Here is a 19442-nt window from a genome sequence, read left to right on the forward strand (position 1 = left end):
GCTGGGTTTATATCAGCGAAGTGACTTTCGACCGGGATCGTAATTCAAGTTCGGACGAGTTGTGTGCGGCTGTATATTGAGGAAGGAACTACACTGCTTTCTGGTGTCTGCTTTCTGGTGTCTGCTTTCTGGTGTACGTTAATTAAAAGTCACGTTATCGCAACCTCTGTCTTGGCGTCTCATTTATGCTTCCTGGCCTATTTTCCCCCTTCCACTCCACCCTATCACATAGTTATAACATGGATGGTGCATTGGTTTCTTTCACGTATGTAGGATGAACAGTTGTTAGTTTATGTTGTTTCTCTTTCTGTTCAAGTGCGCTTGCCACAGAGTGTTCTGAGGTTGGTTTTTTTTTAAACTCGTTCCAACAGATAGATAAACAATCTGTTTTAACCTGTTTCTCTGTATTTATCTTTTCTTTACCCGATGAGACCAGCGAGTTATCATTATTATTGTGCATTATTCCCCCCTCTGCTTCTTTACCTCTGTAAACTTGTAGGGGTAGTTATTTTTCGATAATGACCCAGCAACCAAACAAATAACGACCCAGCAACAGCCTGAATCCTCGATAGTGCAATGGGTTGAGAGGTTGTTCTGTTTCGGTACTACTTTTTGCGACTGAAAAGTTCAGAACGCTCTAATGTACGAAGTATACATCTCTGGAGCAAACAATACAAACATACCGCATTTAAATTAACAACTACAGGCCTGAACACATGAATCTCCATATAAAATCCATGAGTTCGGTTGTTTTCTGAATCTCATCTGCCGTGCTGAAGCCGTTCATCACAAGCAAATTCCCAAGGCAAGTAACTCATACTTTGTCTAGCGACAAGAGTAGTTCCCCTTCTTTTCACTCAGTTCCTTCGACAACAGACTGCAATCCGACGGTCAGTTTTCAACAATATTTCATTTAATAAACAGATCACACGCAACCAAATGCACACATCTCATCAATTTAAACAACATAAAGGGGTTTCATACACTATTTTCCCCGGAAAACTGAACTTCATACAGTTTTTAACGTTGGAACACGGGTGCAAAAGTTCGTCTGCTAGTCCCATTTGACGAAAAAACATTACCCTAAGCGATACCAAAACATATACAGAACACACAATATCTGCCTTTGCCGCCACAGCAGAATAACAGCATATCTGTGTACTTGATTTTAGCCTAAAATAGGAAAACTGACAAGAAGTGTTAACAGAATGGAATGATTTGCACGGAACTATACAACCGCGCATTAATCGATCGCCTGCGCAGGTTGACTGGTTGAGAGAATAGGATTCGATCAAACTTTCGCAAAAAAACTCCTCTTTTCTTTGAATAACTGAAGAAAGGAGGAATAAAGAGGTTACACACCTCGTCTCAGTGATTATCAAAAATAATGGTCTCAGTTCGCGGTCATGAAAAAGCTCGCTAAAGCTCGCATTTTTCATGATCCGCTAACTTCGACCATTATTTTTGATAATCACTGAGACTCGGCATGTAACCTCTACTTATTTACTCCCTACATAAATGCACCTGGGATGATAACACACAAAAAAACTGAACGATTGCGGTACAATTCGATTTCAGTTCTTCGTTGTTCTCCCTCGTAAGATTATGCCAATCCATTGTACACCGTCATATTGTAATGCTTGAACCTATCAGGAATTGTGCAAACAAAGATGTTCTTATCTTGTTGACACAGTGTCTTGTATTCATGTTGCTTTGAGCGTATGTTTTTGAAGTTATGCACAACATGTAAACGTGTACACAGTATGCTTTTAGGGTGAACATTTTACACCGTACTTTGACGGTTGTGCTTCTATATAGAGTGAATATTTGGTAATCTTCTTTGACGTATGTTCTTCTGGAGGGTTAAGGAATATGTGTTATCCACTTTGTCGCATGTGCTTTAAGAGCAAACAGTTTGTACTGAACTTTGACGTGTGTGCTCCTGGAGTAAACGTTTTGCACTACACTTAACAACACTGCGCGTATGCTTTAAGGACGACAAGTGTCTACTGTATTGATTTGATACTCTAGGAAAAGGTAACAAGGTTTTTATGTTACTTAAATGGGGTATTTATGTGAATATGTATCCGGTTGCCTTTTCGTAATGCTTAGCTTACTCTTTGTTAGACAACATTACCTGTTGAACATTCTAGTGTTGTAAATATGCGCGAGCGATTTATTTCATTTTATGTTTTTGGTAGTTAAGTGGCAGATGTTCATTGCCATTCAGTAATGCTTGACAGACTTTTTCATTACGTAACATCGACTGTTGACATCACGATTGTTTTGTTGTATATATGCACACGTTTTGAGCCATAATTATGCTCGTCCACAACAATAGATAACGGGAGGAACATGGATGCATTTCCAACTCTTTTAGCGTGTGCATGCATCAGTGTGCTGAAGTGCATGTCTTTTTAATAACAATATGAAAATAACTCCCTGGAGAGCACGTGGCGAGATAGGATTCAGCCTTCTGTATTATGAATTGTGTGCCGGACGGACTTAAGTTTATTGATTCAATCTAGCTTATCCAAGATTGTGTGTACCCCTCAGGCTTTATATATATCGCAAATTTCATTTGTATTGAAGCTAAGTAACTATTTTGTTTTATTCATGTTGGAATTATTCAAAGAGAGAGCTGCTTGCTCTCTGCCCCCATGTGGCAATGGGGTATTAAAACTTTGCGTTTTGTGGGGCTTACAAGGTATTACGGTATTTGTCCGACAACACAGATTACAACACAAATAGCTCACGTTAACATTGACGGGCGCAGTGGCCTAGTGGATAAGACATCGGCCTCCCAAGCGGAAGGTCGTGGGTCCGAATCCCGGCCGTACCTGGTGGGTTAAGGTTGGAGATTTTTCCGATCTCCCAGGTCAACTTTTGTACAGACCTGCTAGTGCCTTATCCCCCTTCGTGTGTTAACGCTGGCACAAGACCAAGTGCGCACGGCAAAGATCATGTAATCCATGTCAGAGTTCGGTGGGTTATAGAAACACGAACATTCCCAGCATGCTTCCCCCGAGAGCGGCGTATTGTTGCCTGAATGGCGGTGTAAAACAATCATACACGTAAAAGTCGTGGGAGTTTCAGCCCATGAACGCAGAAGAAGAGATGTTAATCGATTTGTCCAACGGGACAGATTACAACACAAACCGTTTATGTATATTTTCATATGTTGACCAGGAGGCGGTTCCAATGGCGCAGGTGACGAAGGAGAAGTGTCTTCAGGAGGACCGAGAGATGGATGACATCGTGTCCAGTGAAGACGATGGGACGTCTGCCCTTCAGTACCGCATTGACGAATCCCCACCCTTCCACATCACGCTCTTCATATCTTTACAGGTAACTTTCTTTTTCTTTTCTTGCGTTCATGGGCTGACACTCGTACTCCCACGTACACTCGTGTTTCTATAACCCACAGAAATATGCCATGTGATTATTCTTGATACGGACGCCTGACATAATAATAATGATGACTAATTATATATGCGCAGCATTTGATAATGGGTGTGGTTATTTATGACACCGAAGGCTGCAATGATAATGATGATGTCAAGTTTTGCATACACAGCGTCTGACGATAGGTGTGGTCATTCATTGTGATGTCTAATTATGAATGCACAGCATCTGACAATAGATGTGATCATTCATTAAGATGTCTAATTATATATGCACAGCATCTGATGATAGCCTTCGCGTCGACCTTGACATTGACCTCAATCATCGGGGACGTCCTCTGTGCGAAGACTGACGATCCCCTGCGATCAAAACTGTTCAGCACAGCGCTTTGCATGAGCGGTCTCAACACCATACTACAGTCTATTTTGGGTTCCAGGTTAGTCACGATGATTGTCTTGAGGAATTCGCGAATAAGTTTGTGTTAGGACGTGAGGACGTGTGTTCGTGTGTATGTGTGTGTGTGTGTGTGTGTGTGGGCGTGCGCGCTGGGTGTGTGTGTGTGTGTGTGTGTGTGTGTATTGATGTGCGTGTGTGTGTGTGTGGGATGTGTGTGTGTGGGATGTGTGTGTCTGTGTGTGTGTCTCAGTGTGTGTCAGCCGTGTGTGTGTGTGTGCGTGCGTGTATGTGCGTGCGTGTGCGTTCGTGTGTGTGTGTGTGCGTGTGTGTGTGTGCGCACAAATATTACAACCGTGTAATTTGATTTGCAGGCTGCCGGTCTTTCAAGGGCCATCATTCACGTTTATAACTCCGCTTATCGCCCTTGGAACTGATCCCTCATGGAGCTGCAGTAGCGGTTCAGACGACACAGGTAAAAGAAATTAAAGTGTGAACAATCAAAACCATGCTTCTCCTCCTTCTTCAGCTCCTTTCGTGTGCTAAAACTCCCACTTGCACTCATTGTTGTTGTACGACTAAACTTTTGTGTGTATTGCCCCTCCCGCGGGCAGGGTGTGTGTGTCCGCGTTACTTTGTCTACGACACCAATTATTCTGTCCCCCCCCTCCCCGCAATTCTGGTAGTTTTTCTCCGTTTTTGGCAGGCAGTGTGTGTGTCTGTGTTTGGGGAAGGAGAAGGGGGAGGGAGAGGGCTAGCGTTAAATTATAATATTCCATAGACGCCCCCTGTAGGACGCAACAATGGCATGGTTACCCAAAGAAAATTACAGAAACGCACGATCTTCTTCTTGGTTCAAACAAAATTTTATTCAGAATTTCTTCGCATGAACAGTTCGAAACACACAGCTAGATCTTCTTCTTGACAGAAGCAGCAATACTAAACATGCATTAGAACTTTTTTTTAAAGATGTTTTTTTTACTGTTTGAAACTTTAAACAATTCGCGTAATTGATAACAACTTTCTTTCTTTCTTTATTTGGTGTTTAACGTCGTTTTCAACCACGAAGGTTATATCGCGACCGATTGATAACAACGCTGTATTTCATTTCAGGTAAATGCATAAAATGTGCTGTGAACATTTTGTGTTGAAACATTGCTGAAGCATTCGCCGAGAGGTTAGTATCCACGAGGCACTCTGAGACAAGCTCCTGTGCTGTAACTTGTTGCAAGTTCCTGTGCGTGGTTCTCTTTCTTTATTTAGCGAAGATTGTCTATTATTTCTTTTTCAGATACTCTCATATCAAACGCCAACATGACGAATATTGCTGGTCTTGAAAAGCTGACAGCAACTGAAAAACTGCAGCAGGTTAGTAAGGGATATCACTATACTGTCTTTTATTTGAATGTACCGTAAAGTACCTTGTAACTTTGTAAGCACCCAGTATGGAGCAAACCCCCACCCCCTACTTTGGGTCAAAAACTGTGTATAGGGCCGGGACAGTACCTTGTAAACGCCCACTCCCACATTAGTTTCAACGTTGTCCAGACATTTTTTAAACTGTTTTTTAAACCCCGTACACAATACGGACGTCACGCGATCATTCTTTCGCAGACGTTTGTCTCACCTACAATCTAGGGAGTATAGGGCTAAACTATTCGTGCAATTATGTTTTGAGATTCCGAACGGACACCTGTACTTAAACCCATTAGTCTGTCACTATTGCTGTTTCTGGTCACGTCTCCAATTGTCATGACAGCAGAATGATGATGCGTGGCACAGCGACCTGTTCAGAAGCGCCATGTAGGCTCTTTACACCGCCCCCCCCCCCTTTTAAGACCCTTCAATTTCAGACTCCATCCCTTTTAAAAACTTTTTTTTCTTTTCAGATTTTTTGTTCATAACCTCTGTAAATTTACCTCCATTTTAAGACTCCCTCCTTTTTAAGACCTGATTTTCTCAGATGTTTGGAGGGCGTTAAAAGGGGGTTCCACTGTACCTACGACTTCAGCCCTTTTGGTTTTTGTAAGGGTTGCCCCGCCCTTAGCTACTGGCCCGTGCGTCCTGCCCTGGGAGCCCAGGGGTATGGGTGGGGGTGGGGGGGATTGTTTCCCAGAGGGTCCCACCCGGGGGCCAAGGGGTTTACCGCGCCTCCTGCCCGCGTGATGATCCCGTCATGGGCTACAAATAATGGGGTATTTTCTGGAAGCAACAAGCATACTCTTTTCATGTTTAGTGCGTCATACAAGTTCTGTTACGTTTTTTCCCCGGCTTCTAATGGGTTTTATACGCAGGAACTCACAGTTTAAGAAGCCATGTGCCCTCTCTCCCTTCGTATACGCCTCGACGTCATAAGCTAGTACGGGCATGGTAGCTTCGTATGTGGCAAACAGGTAGTCCCATAACCAAAGTTGGCCGTAGGGGAGCGAGATGTGAGAGATCTCAACTACACTCGAGCCAGTTTTAGGAGGGCGGTGCCCACTCCTCTCCCTCGCTGCCTTTGCCTTTCCCGTCCCTGTATAGCGTCAGGTACCCATTTCCTCATCATGTCTGGCAACCTTCTAGCTAATGCGTTAATTCTAACTATCTGTGTTGTCAGATGTCCGGCAGTCTTATGGCTGCATCGGCCATAGAAGTGGTGATTGGTGGGCTGGGACTGGTGGGACCTCTGATGCGTTTCGCCGGTCCCATCACTGTGGCTCCTATCATCACGCTGATCGGACTCTCCCTCTACAGGATCCCTGTGGACTACTCCAGACCCTGTCCACCTATGGCCGCGGCGTGAGTTTTTATGTGTGTGTTATTCCAGCGTCGCGGACGACGCTGGTATCTGCGGTCGGGAAGACTTTCCACGAATTTGCCTGCAGGGCGCCGCCATGTTTTCTGTGCTCGACTGCGAGCAGACCACAGGCACATTACACCCAAAATTCTTGTAGGCATACACAGACGCAACATAGCATATACAGACAATAACACCCACAACACTTCAACTGCATATGAAAGGAATAAAAATAAATCCGCAAATCAGTCGCGCACAAAACACCAGAAAGAAAAACAAGGAGTACCAAAGCGGCGTGCAGAAACTAAACTGACTCGGAGACTGAGAAGAAACATTTATCACACGATGTGGATAGCAAACATTAAAATAAAACAGATAAGTCAAGCAAAAAATAAACACAAATATCGAAAACACAATAAACAAAGGTAAAGAAAACAAAAAGAGATGCTTGCCGACAGTCAGTGTGTGTGTGCGTGGTTTGCCGTGTGCGTCAGCGGGGTGTGTGTGTGTGTGTGTGCGTGCGCGTGCATGCGTGCGTAGGCTACGTTCTTGCGTGTGTGCGTTCGAATGAGAAAGAAGAGAGAGAGAGGATTGAACAATGAGGTCACGTTCTCTGTCACATGAATACATAAACACACACTGAAGGCTACTTCGGACACGAACACTTGCCAACAACTGTGGTTGGACATGCTTTTGAAATGTAATATTTTTTCGACATGATTTCTGGACATACGAATCCCGCTGTGTTGCCTACTGATGTTGCGAATGATGAAGGTTTTGAGTTGACTGACCTTGAGGAGGGATTGCATCAGGCGTTTATCGTCTCAAATTATATCCTTGCTACTTTTCAGGAGTTAACTATTGCCATTCATGGTAACTTGGATAGTCAATGTTTTTATTTGTTTGATTCCCATCAAAGAAACAGAAATGGTAACCATTCTTCAAATGGCGCTGCAGTTTTGATGTCATCAAGTTAATTCCTTTGCAGAATTGATTGATTTTCTCAAAAGCCATTATCAATGTGTTTATCAATTAACACCTGTTCATTTCTGTCCAACTGCAATGCAAACTCAATGTGGAGGAAACAAGGATTCATTACAAACAAGTCATCCCTGTACATCAACAGATTTATGTACCTCAATCAATACTGCTAGTATGAATGACAGGAATCTAAAAGAAACAAGTCGCGTAAAGCGAAAATACAATATTTAGTCAAGTAGCTGTCGAACTCACAGAATGAAACTGAACGCAACGCCATTTTTCAGCAAGACCGTATACTCGTAGCGGGGTAGTAGTTGCGCTAAGAAGGATAGCACGCTTTTCTGTACCTCTCTTTGTTTTAACTTTCTGAGCGTGTTTTTAATCCAAACATATCATATCTATATGTTTTTGGAATCAGGAACCGACAAGGAATAAGATGAAAGTGTTTTTAAATTGATTTGGACAATTTAATTTTGATAATAATTTTTATATATTTAATTTTCAGAGTTTGTTTTTAATCCGAATATAACATATTTATATGTTTTTGGAATCAGCAAATGATGGAGAATAAGATAAACGTAAATTTGGATCGTTTTATAAATTTTTATTTTTTTTTACAATTTTCAGATTTTTAATGACCAAAGTCATTAATTAATTTTTAAGCCACCAAGCTGAAATGCAATACCGAACCCCGGGCTTCGTCGAAGATTACTTGACCAAAATTTCAACCAATTTGGTTGAAAAATGAGGGCGTGACAGTGCCGCCTCAACTTTCACGAAAAGCCGGATATGACGTCATCAAAGACATTTATCAAAAAAATGAAAAAAACATTCGGGGATTTCATACCCAGGAACTCTCATGTCAAATTTCATAAAGATCGGTCCAGTAGTTTAGTCTGAATCGCTCTACACACACACACAGACACACAGACACACAGACACACGCACATACACCACGACCCTCGTTTCGATTCCCCCTCGATGTTAAAATATTTAGTCAAAACTTGACTAAATATAAAAACAACCAAACGCAAATGTACTACTACTTCTACGACTCATTTGAATGTAAAACAGAAATGTAACACTATCTGTGACAATGACGGTTCTACGACTCGTTTGAAGGACAGTATAGATCGAACCTTAACCCACAACTACGACAATTTGTGTCAGACTTTTTTGAACAGGAAAATATGCCTCTGTTCAACAGTAACCAAAACATGGAAGATGTTTTTGAAACTTTACAGAAATGTAACACTAGCCTATCTGTGACAATGTTGCTTTTGAATTGAACCCACATTTGTTGAACAGGAGAGAATGTTCCTGTTCAACAGTGCCCAAAACACTGAATCTGACGTTTTTGAATCTTTTCTGTCATCTAACTGAATCTGACGTTTTTGAATCTTTTCTGTCATCTAACCCAATTGCTCATGACTTCATCGATCTTGAACATGCCTACTTTTCAAAGAAAGACAGACAAAAGCGAAATCTGCATGTTAGCCATCTGCCTGAAATGGTCAATGCACTTTTGTAAAATTGTCACAGCTGTAATGCACTTTTGTGAAATGGTCAGTGCTGTTGTGCACTTATGCAAAACTTGGTGCTGTGCTGTTAACATTTGAACAAAATGCATTTTGTTCAAATGTTTAGTGCAACTTGCTACTATATAATCGCTGTATGCGCTTTGTGGTAATAATGCACTGTTGTGAAAAGTTTGCGCTAAATGTTGGCACTATGCATCATTGTTGGAGCACCCTCCTGTAGATGCACCATGCTGAAAAATGTACTTATGAATCAAGCATTGACTGAAATAAACAATTTATATATCCAGCACAACATGCAATTCATTAACTTTTGACCCTAACCTTTAACACTTCCCAAAATAAATCTTTGGTGGACATTGCATCGACGCTGTTCATTTTGAATGAACATTTTTCTTGTGGTGGGATGGGGTGGGGGTTAAGGGTGGTGGTGGGGAGTGGGGGAGTGTGTGTGCGTGTGTGTGTGTGTGTGTGCGTGTGTGTGTGTGCGTGTGTGTGTGTGTGTGTGCGTGTGTGTGTGGGGGGAGGTGTATGCGTATGTGTATGTGTGTGTGTGTGCGTGTGTGTGTGGGGGGAGGTGTATGCGTGTGTGTGTGTGTGTGTGTGTGTGTGTGTGTGAGTGAGTGTGTATGTGTGTGTGTGTGTGTGTGTGTGTATGTGTGAGTGGGAGTGGTTGTGTAAATATGAATAAATATAGCTATTCTGATGGACACGTGGGGGAATTCGGGGGCTGTGATTGGATGGTCTCTTCCGATCATCAAAGCATAATGCTACGGAAGTCGGACATTTTTGCCAATATCCAAAAGCATATTGACAATAACAAAGACGCATGGTTCCGGTTTACCCATCTGTACCACACGATGTTTCAATCGACAACAGCACACACTGACAACTTGAAATTCTTCTCGGGAATGTTTTTCAGCTTTACAAATGTCGATAGCATACCCTTTTCTGCTAACTTCCTGATGTCCCTAAACACCACAAAATGCCCAAAGTCGAAAGATGTAGTACAAACAGGGAAGTAAAACGGAACAGCCGTTTTTGTGTGCCTGTGTGAGCTAAGTTGCCGATTGACACAAACTTTCGCATTCGGCTTTTCTTATCTCGTAACTCCACACTAAATACCCCAATTCCCCTCTGAAGTATTGATGTTCAACCCATGGCACTAACATTCATGTAGTCGTTAATAACTGAGGTTGAAAAATTCGCTTCATGACGAGACAAGTATAAATGCCATTCACCAAACTGAAAACTTCGCTGCCGTCTGTTCGCGTTGTACGGATTAGCTGTTCTCTTCTCCTCCCCTTGTTGCATCCTAGTTCTTCAGTTGTTTCTAGTTTTCCGTTGATGTTGTGTTTTGGTCTTCTTCATAAGTAGTCTTGTTCAAAATTAAAAAAACTCAAACTTCTTTTTGTTGTATACGAATGAACTAATAAAAAGCTGTTTAACAGCTGTGTTGTCAAATCGAGTTTTTTTTCTAAAGTCAGTGTGGCGCCTGCGCAAAACTAATGCGCATAAGAAACGGCGTCTGCTATTAAAAACCTGAGATCAACGCATCGACGCAAAAACTGTCATTTTGTAAGTTTAGAACTACAAATCAAGGTCAGAACAGCTATATAATCGCTATTGTATTTTCAGCGTAGCAATAGGGTCCGATATTTAGACTCGAACAAGTATAATGCGACTCGTCTTCGACTCATCGGCATTATACTTGTCTCGTCTAAATATCGGACCCTATTGCTACGCTGAAAACACAATAGCTGTTAATATTATTTTACTTCATAACTATTTTTGTTTCCCAGAGTCACATTTGTGCAAACTCTCCTCGGTGTCCGACCAACCCCTGTGTGCACGTATGCGCACGATAAATATCCCAGGATCACAGCGACAGTCTCAGGCCTTTGACAACACGAATTACACGCCTTCAAGGTAGAAAGAATACCAAACTACCAAACAGTCTCATCGGCCAACCCGAAGCTACAATTTACAACACTGACCCAAGACGACCCAGCCAGGTCCCTTGCCTCTAGCCGCTGTCTGCATATACCCCCCCCCCCCCCCACCCACCCACCCCCTCCCCATCACCACCCTTTGTATGTTTAGTATTTTTTATTTATTTTATTTTTTATTTTTTATTTTATTCTCTTACTTTATGCAAAGCCGGGTTTTCCCGTCTCACATGCCCCTAATAGCTTTGCCGTGAGTGCGTAAAGAGGGAACGGTCTTCGTCTTCGTAACTATTTATACACAAAACAACTCTCCTATCTGATGACAGTTTACTCTGTGTTTCAGAAGCGCTTTGCTGGTGTTGTTGTTTTCATTGTACCTCCAACGGATTATGATTCCTATTGGATGTGGTAAAAGGAAAACCCGACTCCCCATATTTCAGGTTTTACCGGTGAGTTTTTTCCCACTTTCTCAAACTTTTGTGTTATTTGACTTTGCTTACTATTACTTCCGTAGTCATCTTTTTGTTTTGAGGTGGTGGTCAGTTTTGAAAAAAGAAGTAGTGTATATATGCGTTGCTTTGCTTTGCTTTGCTTTGTGTGTGTGTATGTGTGTGTGTGTGTGTGTGTGTGTGTGTGTGTGTGTGTGTGTGTGTGTGTGTGCGTATGAGTGTGTGTGTGTGTGTGTGTGTGTGTGTGTGTGTTTGTGAGAGTGTGTGTGTGTGTGTGTGTGTGTGTGTGTGTGTGTGCGTTTGTGTGTTTTGGCATGATGTGCGTAAGTGTGTGTGTGTGTCTGTCTGTGTGTCTGTCTTTGTGTCCGTGTGTGCGTGCGTGCGCGCGTATGTGTGAGTGTGTGTGTGATTGTGTATGTCTCTGAATGTGTGTCTATCTATGTGTGTTTCTGCCACAATGTCCGTGAAAGAACGTACTCTGGCCAGGTCCTGTGTAATGTTCAACGTTCAAACAATCGTTTATTTTAGTCTTCGTTTAACTATACGTTTGATATTTCAGTTCTTTTACTTTTAGATCGCAGCATTCTAAATTTCAATTGACTCCTTTTTCGTTTTTGTAACGTTCAGAAATATTCACCATCAAGCACTAGAATACTGAGTTCTTTGGATTGTAAATCAATCAAGGTTCTATTTTTCACCAGAAGGGAGAAGAATATTGACTTTTCTGCAATGTTTATAAAAAGGCTAATTGTCATTAGAAGGTAGAAGTGTGCGTGTGTGTGTATGCGAGTGAGTGTGTGTGTGTGTGTGTGTGTGTGTGTGTGTGTGTGTGTGTGTGTGTGTGTGTGTGTGTGTGATACTCCACTCTGACTTCTCTTCAGTGTTAACTAATTAAGATGATGATGTTGAGCAGGTGCTGTTGTCCATCGGTCTAACGTGGACAGTGGCGGCAATTCTCACGACCTGTGGAGTGTTTACAGACGATCCTGCAAGCCTGGGCTACAAGGCCAGAACCGACGCCAAAGCGGGCATTGTCAATGCTACCCCGTGGCTACTGGCTACATACCCTGGTACGCTGGAATTGATATATCCTTGGTTACAACGCTTAAACTTGATATTATCCTTGGTTACAATGCTTTTGCTTGATATTAATTGAGCGGATTCGACTTGCTAGCGCGGTCTCGAAGAACAATGACTGTCTCGATCAATGGGAAATGTCATACGAGGGGGACGCATTATATTTTGCAACCTGGGCAAAGTAATGAAGTCACTACTTTGTTTTTTTCATTACATCAAAGACCAATTTTGGGAAGACTTATGACAACAAACATTACTTGATTCCGTGCAACCGTTTTCATTCAATGCGATAAAATGTCCAGTAAGGGTGATGGGTCTCCTGTAAGCAGTGTTGACCTTTCGCGAAGACATTTTCGAGCAATGATGTTTTATGGCTACTGCCAGGAAAACTCTTTTCAAGACTGCTTCTTCAGTTTAAAATACTGTTTTGGAAATCAATCTCAACCGAAAGCCACTGTTTTCAGGTGGTTCAGATAGTTTATTACTGGCGCGTGGACGTTAAAAAACGTTGACCGTTGTGGTCGAATGGCAACAATCGTTACCCCAGAAAACGTCTCCAGGGTAGAGTCCCTGATTGAGAAGGTCCCAAAAATTATATACGCTGAAATACAAGATAGAATGAAGATTTAATCGGGAAGTCTCATTTTTAGTTTTCACGGCTGTTGTGGCGAAAGGAAACGGTGTGACCGTTGGGTGCCCCATAACCTTAGTGAAGTAAAAGCGGGGTAGGGTGGACTGGTGCAACCATATGCTATACACATTTGACGGAAGGAGATTTCCTCGCGTTTGGGACATCGTAACAGAAGACCAAACATGGAAAAACCAAGAGGACCCAAAGTAGAAGCAACAGTTGGAAGTGTGGGTCTTCCTAAATGAGAACCCACAAGCACAATTCAAAAGAAACAGACGTGCTTCATAACAAGTGATAGTGTATGTTTTTGCAAAATCCGGCCACGTTGCCACCATATCACTTGAGGACAGACAACCGATAACTGCTGACTGGTATGTCAGCCTCTGCTTGCCTAATTTCTTTCTGGTATGTTGCACACGACGTCCCCGAACAGATGTCCGTGGTCTACTGCTCAATCACGAAAAACCAAGCACGCACACATCAGCTGTAACTCTTGACTTTCTAGCCGCCAATGATGCTCAGTTTGTCACCTATCTATCATATTCACACGCCTTAGACCCCTGTGACTGGTTTTTGTTACCTTCCGCCAAGAGGCAGTTGAAGGGAAAGCAGTTCCAGAACACCAAAGATGCCCGAGCACTCGCGAGGGCGTTAATTTTGACATACCCTAGTCAACGTGTTGGGGTGTCATGGACAGCTGGGTTAAGAGGATGGTACAATGTGTACAATCTGAGGAGGGATTCGTCCAAAATCTGGAGTAGACAGATTGGCTGTAAGTCTTGTAGAAAACCCAGGTTGCAAAACATAATGAGTGCCCCTCGTATATATCAGTCAACCTTAAATAACGTCAAATGAAGCTTATCACTTAGCTACAGGTGAGGTTAGGAAAAAACAACAACAAATGATGCATACTAGAATTTGTGTTTCTCGGTTGATGTTTTTGCAGGTCAGTTTGGCATGCCCTCGTTTAACGTAGCAGCCTTCGTCGGATTCTCCGCGGCAGTCCTGTCGTCTGTCATAGAGTCTGTGGGCGACTACCTGGCTGCCGCTCGCTCGTGCGATGTCCCGATTCCCCCCCAGCACGCCGTGTCACGTGGCATCATGATGGAGGGGCTTGGCAGCGTCCTGGGCGGGGGGTATGGGGCGGCCCACGCCACTTCCACCTACAGCGGCAACATTGCGCTGCTCAGTTTGTGCAGAGTACGTTTCTATGGGCGATGTTCGATATACTAAAACTATTGTAAAACGAGGTGAAAAATAGAATTACAGAAAACAAGGAAACAGAAAACTGAGGTAAAGCGGTACTGGGTAACATCCAACCCGGGTAGGGAATAAACTGCGCGGTCTGATTGGTTAAAATCGAAACAAATCTCAATGTCAACCAATCCGACCCCGCAGCAGCGTACCACCCATTTTGGAAAATTACTTTTTCGCTCACTAGATCGTGAGCCATCTCAAGAGTCAAATTTCAGTTTTATTTGAATTCGCATCGAGTGAATCTCCTGGATTCAAAGTGCCAACCAACCAACCAATAAACCAACCAACCAATCAACCAACCAACCAACCAACCAACCAATCAATCAATCAATCAATCCATTCTCTTGTCAACAGACAGCGAGCAGGTCAGTACTGGTGACAGCCGGGATCATCCTCATCGCCGTGTCCTTCGTGGGCAAGGTGGCAGCTGCCTTCTCCACAGTTCCGGAGCCCATCCTGGGTGGCATCTTTCTCGTCATTCTGGGTATCCTGGTGGCTCTGGGCATCGCCACCTTGAAGCATACGGATCTGCATTCCACCCGGAATCTCATCATCATCGGGGTCTCTATCTTCGTGGGACTGGCCATACCTGACTGGATCGCTCGCTTTCCTGACTGCATCGATACCGGTGTGTGAGTGTAGGGGGGATGGGGTTGGGGGGGGGGGTTGGTGTAGGTGTGTGTGTGTGTGTGTGTGTGTGTGTGTGTGTGTGTTGTCTACATCTAGGTTTTGTTCTGTATAGTAATAACTGCAGTGTGGGACATTTATACCATGATTTCCTTCATTTGGAGTCAAAGAAAAAACTTTGATGGACACATAAAGTTAGATTACTCCATAATCTTAGAGAAGTAGTCAGAAAGCACATTGTCGGGAACATCAAGTTTAGATACTCCTCAATTTTGGAGGAAAAAAAAATGAATTTGAACATCGAGTAAGCTAGCTGTGATTTCCACCATCACACAGCAGTAAAAGTAAAGAAAGTTGATGGAACCATCAAGTCAGGGAATCTAGGTTATTAGAGACCTCGGGATAAACAAAGACAAAGAAATAAATAATTTTGCAGGGGACATTCATTTTGTAACTATCCATACAACAATAACAAATGAAAAAAAGCTGATAAAAAACACCAATCCATAATAACACAGGAATGTTGCATGCCAATTTTCCCGAGATCATGGCAGTCCATGTTGCCTACTTTCTCTCACAGTTGAAAAGGTGGTGCACATCCGCAAACGATGGCAAAGTTTTCGGAGATTTTAAAGAAAGAAGTTTCGGTTTGCCGTCTATCTACACCAAACGATGTGTTTGAAAAGGCTCTCTTTAACTGAGCCGGAAGTTGACTTCACAAGGACCTTGCAAAGTCTCCTTAATTCAGTCTCAAAGCTTTGTGCAGCGAGCTTCTTGAAGTAGATCTCGCAAAGTCTCCTTAATTCAGTCTCAAAGCTTTGTGCAGCGAGCTTCTTGAAGTAGATCTCGCAAAGTCTCCTTAATTCAGTCTCAAAGCTTTGTGCAGCGAGCTTCTTGAAGTAGATCTCGCAAAGTCGACTTCGCCCAATTAATGTCAGTCTTAAAGGCAAACATAACGGGCGCGACAGATGTAGCTCTGTTTTCGGGTGCCTGTAGTACATCCGGTATCGCTGGCAACGCTACATCTATCTGTGTGGTCTTCTACTATAGCAAGACTTTGTCTCCAGGGTCGACCGAGATGCACGATAAAGTTACCAACCGGGTGGGAGTCAGCCGCGGTGTTGGAATTGAGATTTGTTGTGATTTCAACGAATCAGACCCCGCGTTTTGTTCTCTCCCGCTTGGGTGGCACCCACTTTTGCTTCGTGTCCCTCAGTCCTGGAGGCGGATGTTCGGCTTTAATGACATGGTGTGTGGCAGGTGACATCCAGGCTGACCAGGCGTTACGGGTGACTCTAGGAACGCCAATGATTCTTGGAGGGATCGTCGGCTGCTTCCTGGACAACACTGTTCCTGGTGAGTCCTGCATCCAAAGAAAGAAGACCTTGGTCATGGAAGTTCTACTGTAGTTGCTGTTGTAATGTTGGCCAATATTTTTGTTCTTCTTCTTTTTTCTTCTTTTTCTTCTTGTTGTTGTTCTTCTTGTTGCTCTTCTTCTTCTTCTTCTCCGTTCATTGGCTGAAACGCCGACGTACACGCGTGTCTTTTGCACGAGTTTGGTTTTACGTGTATCAGTATGCCAGTTTTTACCCCGCCCTTTCGACAGTCATACGCTGTTTCGGGGTAGTTTGTTTGATTCTGAGAATACGCGTTTGCATTGAGACTGACTTGTTAAATTGTTTCAGCATTAGCAGCGTTGTTATTTGTCATATGAAAATAGACTCTTGTTCACCAGTTATTTAGTTGTTTTTGTGTGTCTTTAAAGTGACCTTGATTATCAACACTGATTTTAGCAGAAGAGACTGCTGATCACGATCGACTTATTTGATAATTTCTTCAATTGGCGTTAATACGACATTCACTCTATTGTGCTATCTTGCTCGGCTTGCCGAACTTACTGAAACACATTTTCGTAATAATATTAGTTCTTTGTTTCAAAAATAAAGTGACCTTAGTACCAAACACTGATTTTAACAGAGGAGACAGCTGATCGATTTATTACTAATATCTTCAATTGAAGATACTTCCAAAACATTGTCAATTGGTGTTTTTCTTGCTTTTTTTTTTTTTTTTTTACATCTGGAATAGTTTTAATCAGAACAGTTTTTTTTTTAAATACTGAAAGTCCCTTCGTGTTAAAGTGGTAATCAATCTGTTGCTGTCTGTTGAAATAACTGAAACACATTTGCTTTTTAAAAAAAAATGTCCAGGTACAATAAGAGAGCGAGGTCTGCACGAGTGGACCGCAGCACGCCTGACAAAGGCCGACTCAAGTGACTCGTTAGAGTCCGCCATCTTGGAACAGGCCCAGCTAGAACAGAAAACGTATGGGTGGCGACGGTTCGTGGGACTGCGGCGCAAGTGCAGGCTGTTTCGTCTCTTGCCCTTCCTCCCTCCGTATGGCACCATGGTGCAAAGCTGGAGCAGCTGTACGAGAGAGGAAATGATCGACACATGAATGACATGAAAGGCGTTTGCTTATTGCAAGCGTCTGGTTTAAATTGGACAGAATTACTGAGTTAAATCAGTGGACACTACCTTCCAACAGTATAGACACACAAAAAATACAACGCTTTCGCTTTATTTGTCTAAGCAAACGGTGTTCCAGAAAGGGTTTGCTTATTGCAAGCGTTTGTTGTAAATTGGGCAGAATCACTGCGTTACATCAATAAACAGCACTTGCCAACAGTTTAGAAAAAACTACAAATCTTCTGCTTTATTTGTCGATGCAAAGGGTGTTCCAGAAAGGGTTCCGGCGCAAACCGATTACTTGGCGAAAATATGTCGAGCGATAAGTTTGAGTAGAACTAGAAACGTGGTTATATGTATGTTTGAGTGTTTGGGCGTCTTGTCATGAGGTGATTGGCTTGTCTTTTTGTAACGGTATAGAGCAGATTACACTGACACAACAAAGTTTAAAACAAACACAATGCTCTTAGCCATACATTGCATTTAAAAGGAAATCAATGAAACAAGCAATACATTGCATACATCATCCCACATCTAAATGGTTGTTTGTTCATCAGAAAAAGGGTAAGTGTACATTATACCCACCAAAAAAGAGAGTGGCATGTTAAATACTGTCACGTTTCATAGATCACAAAAGATGATTGTGAACGGTCAATTACTGCTAACTGACTATCCACACCACGATCCACTCTCGCAGTCACACAAAAAAGATAGAATCAACAAAAGTATAAGTTTCAGACGCCTGTTTATATACGATCTCGCCACCTCCCTCAACACTTCACTTCAAACGTTGTTTTACGTCAAAAGACGTAAAGAAAGTAACTGACAAAAATGCCAGTTAAAGTTTATTAAATGATAATAACACGCTGAACCCGTGTAAAGACAGGGAAAATAGCCGTTCTGCCAAAAGCGCTGGGAATGCAGGTGTCACACCCCACGCTGTCACCACTCAAATATAATCATGAATGCACAAGGTGACTTGGTGGTTTAACGTGGAGCGAAGCAGTGAACCGAGGGGAAATCAGGCGCCGAGCTCACTCAGCAGCTGAAGGTCCTCCCCGTAAATTACCAGAAATGGTAATAAGTAGAGTAGGTAGAACCAGCGACAGCAACAGCAACAGCACACCAGAAGCTCCAGAAGCTCCAGATACAGACGTTCCAGAATACAGATGTTCCGGATACAGATACAGCAGCTGAAACAAAAAGCATCGGTGCACTAAACATGCCACGCAACCCTTCACCCTCCACCTTTAAACATGTCACCTTTACATATTTAATTGAGCACGTGGTCCTGCACAACGAACTTTTAAAACAACAAATCAGCCATTTTCCCTCCTTCTGTCCATATCTGCAAAAAACATATGCAGATTATACTTTTAGCGTCACAAAGAGCATATTATGCGCTATCCCGGAAAGAACAACAGAGAGTATTTCATTCCACAAACATTGACTCGTCAACAGCGTTTTATAACGATTTATTACCTCAACAGCCTATGAATGTGTAGCTCTCCATATGCGAACCCGCTTCTGTGTATGGCTTATTGTCCGTCGGCGAATTTGTAGCCAGAACCCTTGTACTGAGTGTTCTTCTGCGTTGAAATCCTCCAACACCCAGTCAAGTAACACCTTTATCTTGCAAAAATATCTTGCAGCGAAAAGGCGGTCACTTCTTCGTTATTCCAAGAACCCTCCTGGACACGCAGAGCAGGCACGTTGACATAAACAATATCACGCCGTGTTGAATACCATCAACTCTTGGACAAGAAACAACCTTCTTTTATCGAAGCATGTGCCAAATAGGTCGTTTCAATGTCTCCCCCAAAGCTCGTCAAAACATCACATGACTCCAGCGACCAATCGCTATCGTCAAAAGTATAGCGCAGTTTT

General features: G+C 42.8%; 2 protein-coding genes across 3 annotated transcripts in view; one reads left to right on the forward strand and one right to left on the reverse strand.

Moving 5' to 3' along the window:
* The window catches only part of LOC138982140 (solute carrier family 23 member 1-like), a 20776-nt gene extending 2983 nt beyond the window's left edge, over positions 1 to 17793 (forward strand). The window contains exons 1-12 of one of the 2 annotated variants that reach the window (XM_070355361.1): positions 1735 to 2037; positions 3190 to 3348; positions 3684 to 3841; positions 4173 to 4273; positions 5090 to 5166; positions 6398 to 6579; positions 11389 to 11494; positions 12408 to 12564; positions 14149 to 14402; positions 14814 to 15087; positions 16347 to 16442; positions 17297 to 17793. In XM_070355361.1, coding sequence (XP_070211462.1) covers positions 3202 to 3348; positions 3684 to 3841; positions 4173 to 4273; positions 5090 to 5166; positions 6398 to 6579; positions 11389 to 11494; positions 12408 to 12564; positions 14149 to 14402; positions 14814 to 15087; positions 16347 to 16442; positions 17297 to 17544 — 1800 coding nt within the window. In that variant the 5' untranslated portion in view covers positions 1735 to 2037; positions 3190 to 3201 and the 3' untranslated portion in view covers positions 17545 to 17793. Of the gene's footprint in view, positions 1 to 1734; positions 2038 to 3189; positions 3349 to 3683; positions 3842 to 4172; positions 4274 to 5089; positions 5167 to 6397; positions 6580 to 11388; positions 11495 to 12407; positions 12565 to 14148; positions 14403 to 14813; positions 15088 to 16346; positions 16443 to 17296 lie in introns of those variants that run through there. The other variant, XM_070355363.1, reaches the window with a different exon arrangement.
* Positions 1 to 19442, reverse strand: part of LOC138982156 (uncharacterized) — a 383732-nt gene that overhangs the window by 17546 nt on the left and 346744 nt on the right. The gene's annotated exons all lie outside the window — the stretch shown is intronic.

The sequence above is a fragment of the Littorina saxatilis genome, linkage group LG12 (assembly GCF_037325665.1).
Source record: "Littorina saxatilis isolate snail1 linkage group LG12, US_GU_Lsax_2.0, whole genome shotgun sequence".
NCBI classification, from domain to species: Eukaryota; Metazoa; Mollusca; class Gastropoda; order Littorinimorpha; family Littorinidae; genus Littorina; species Littorina saxatilis.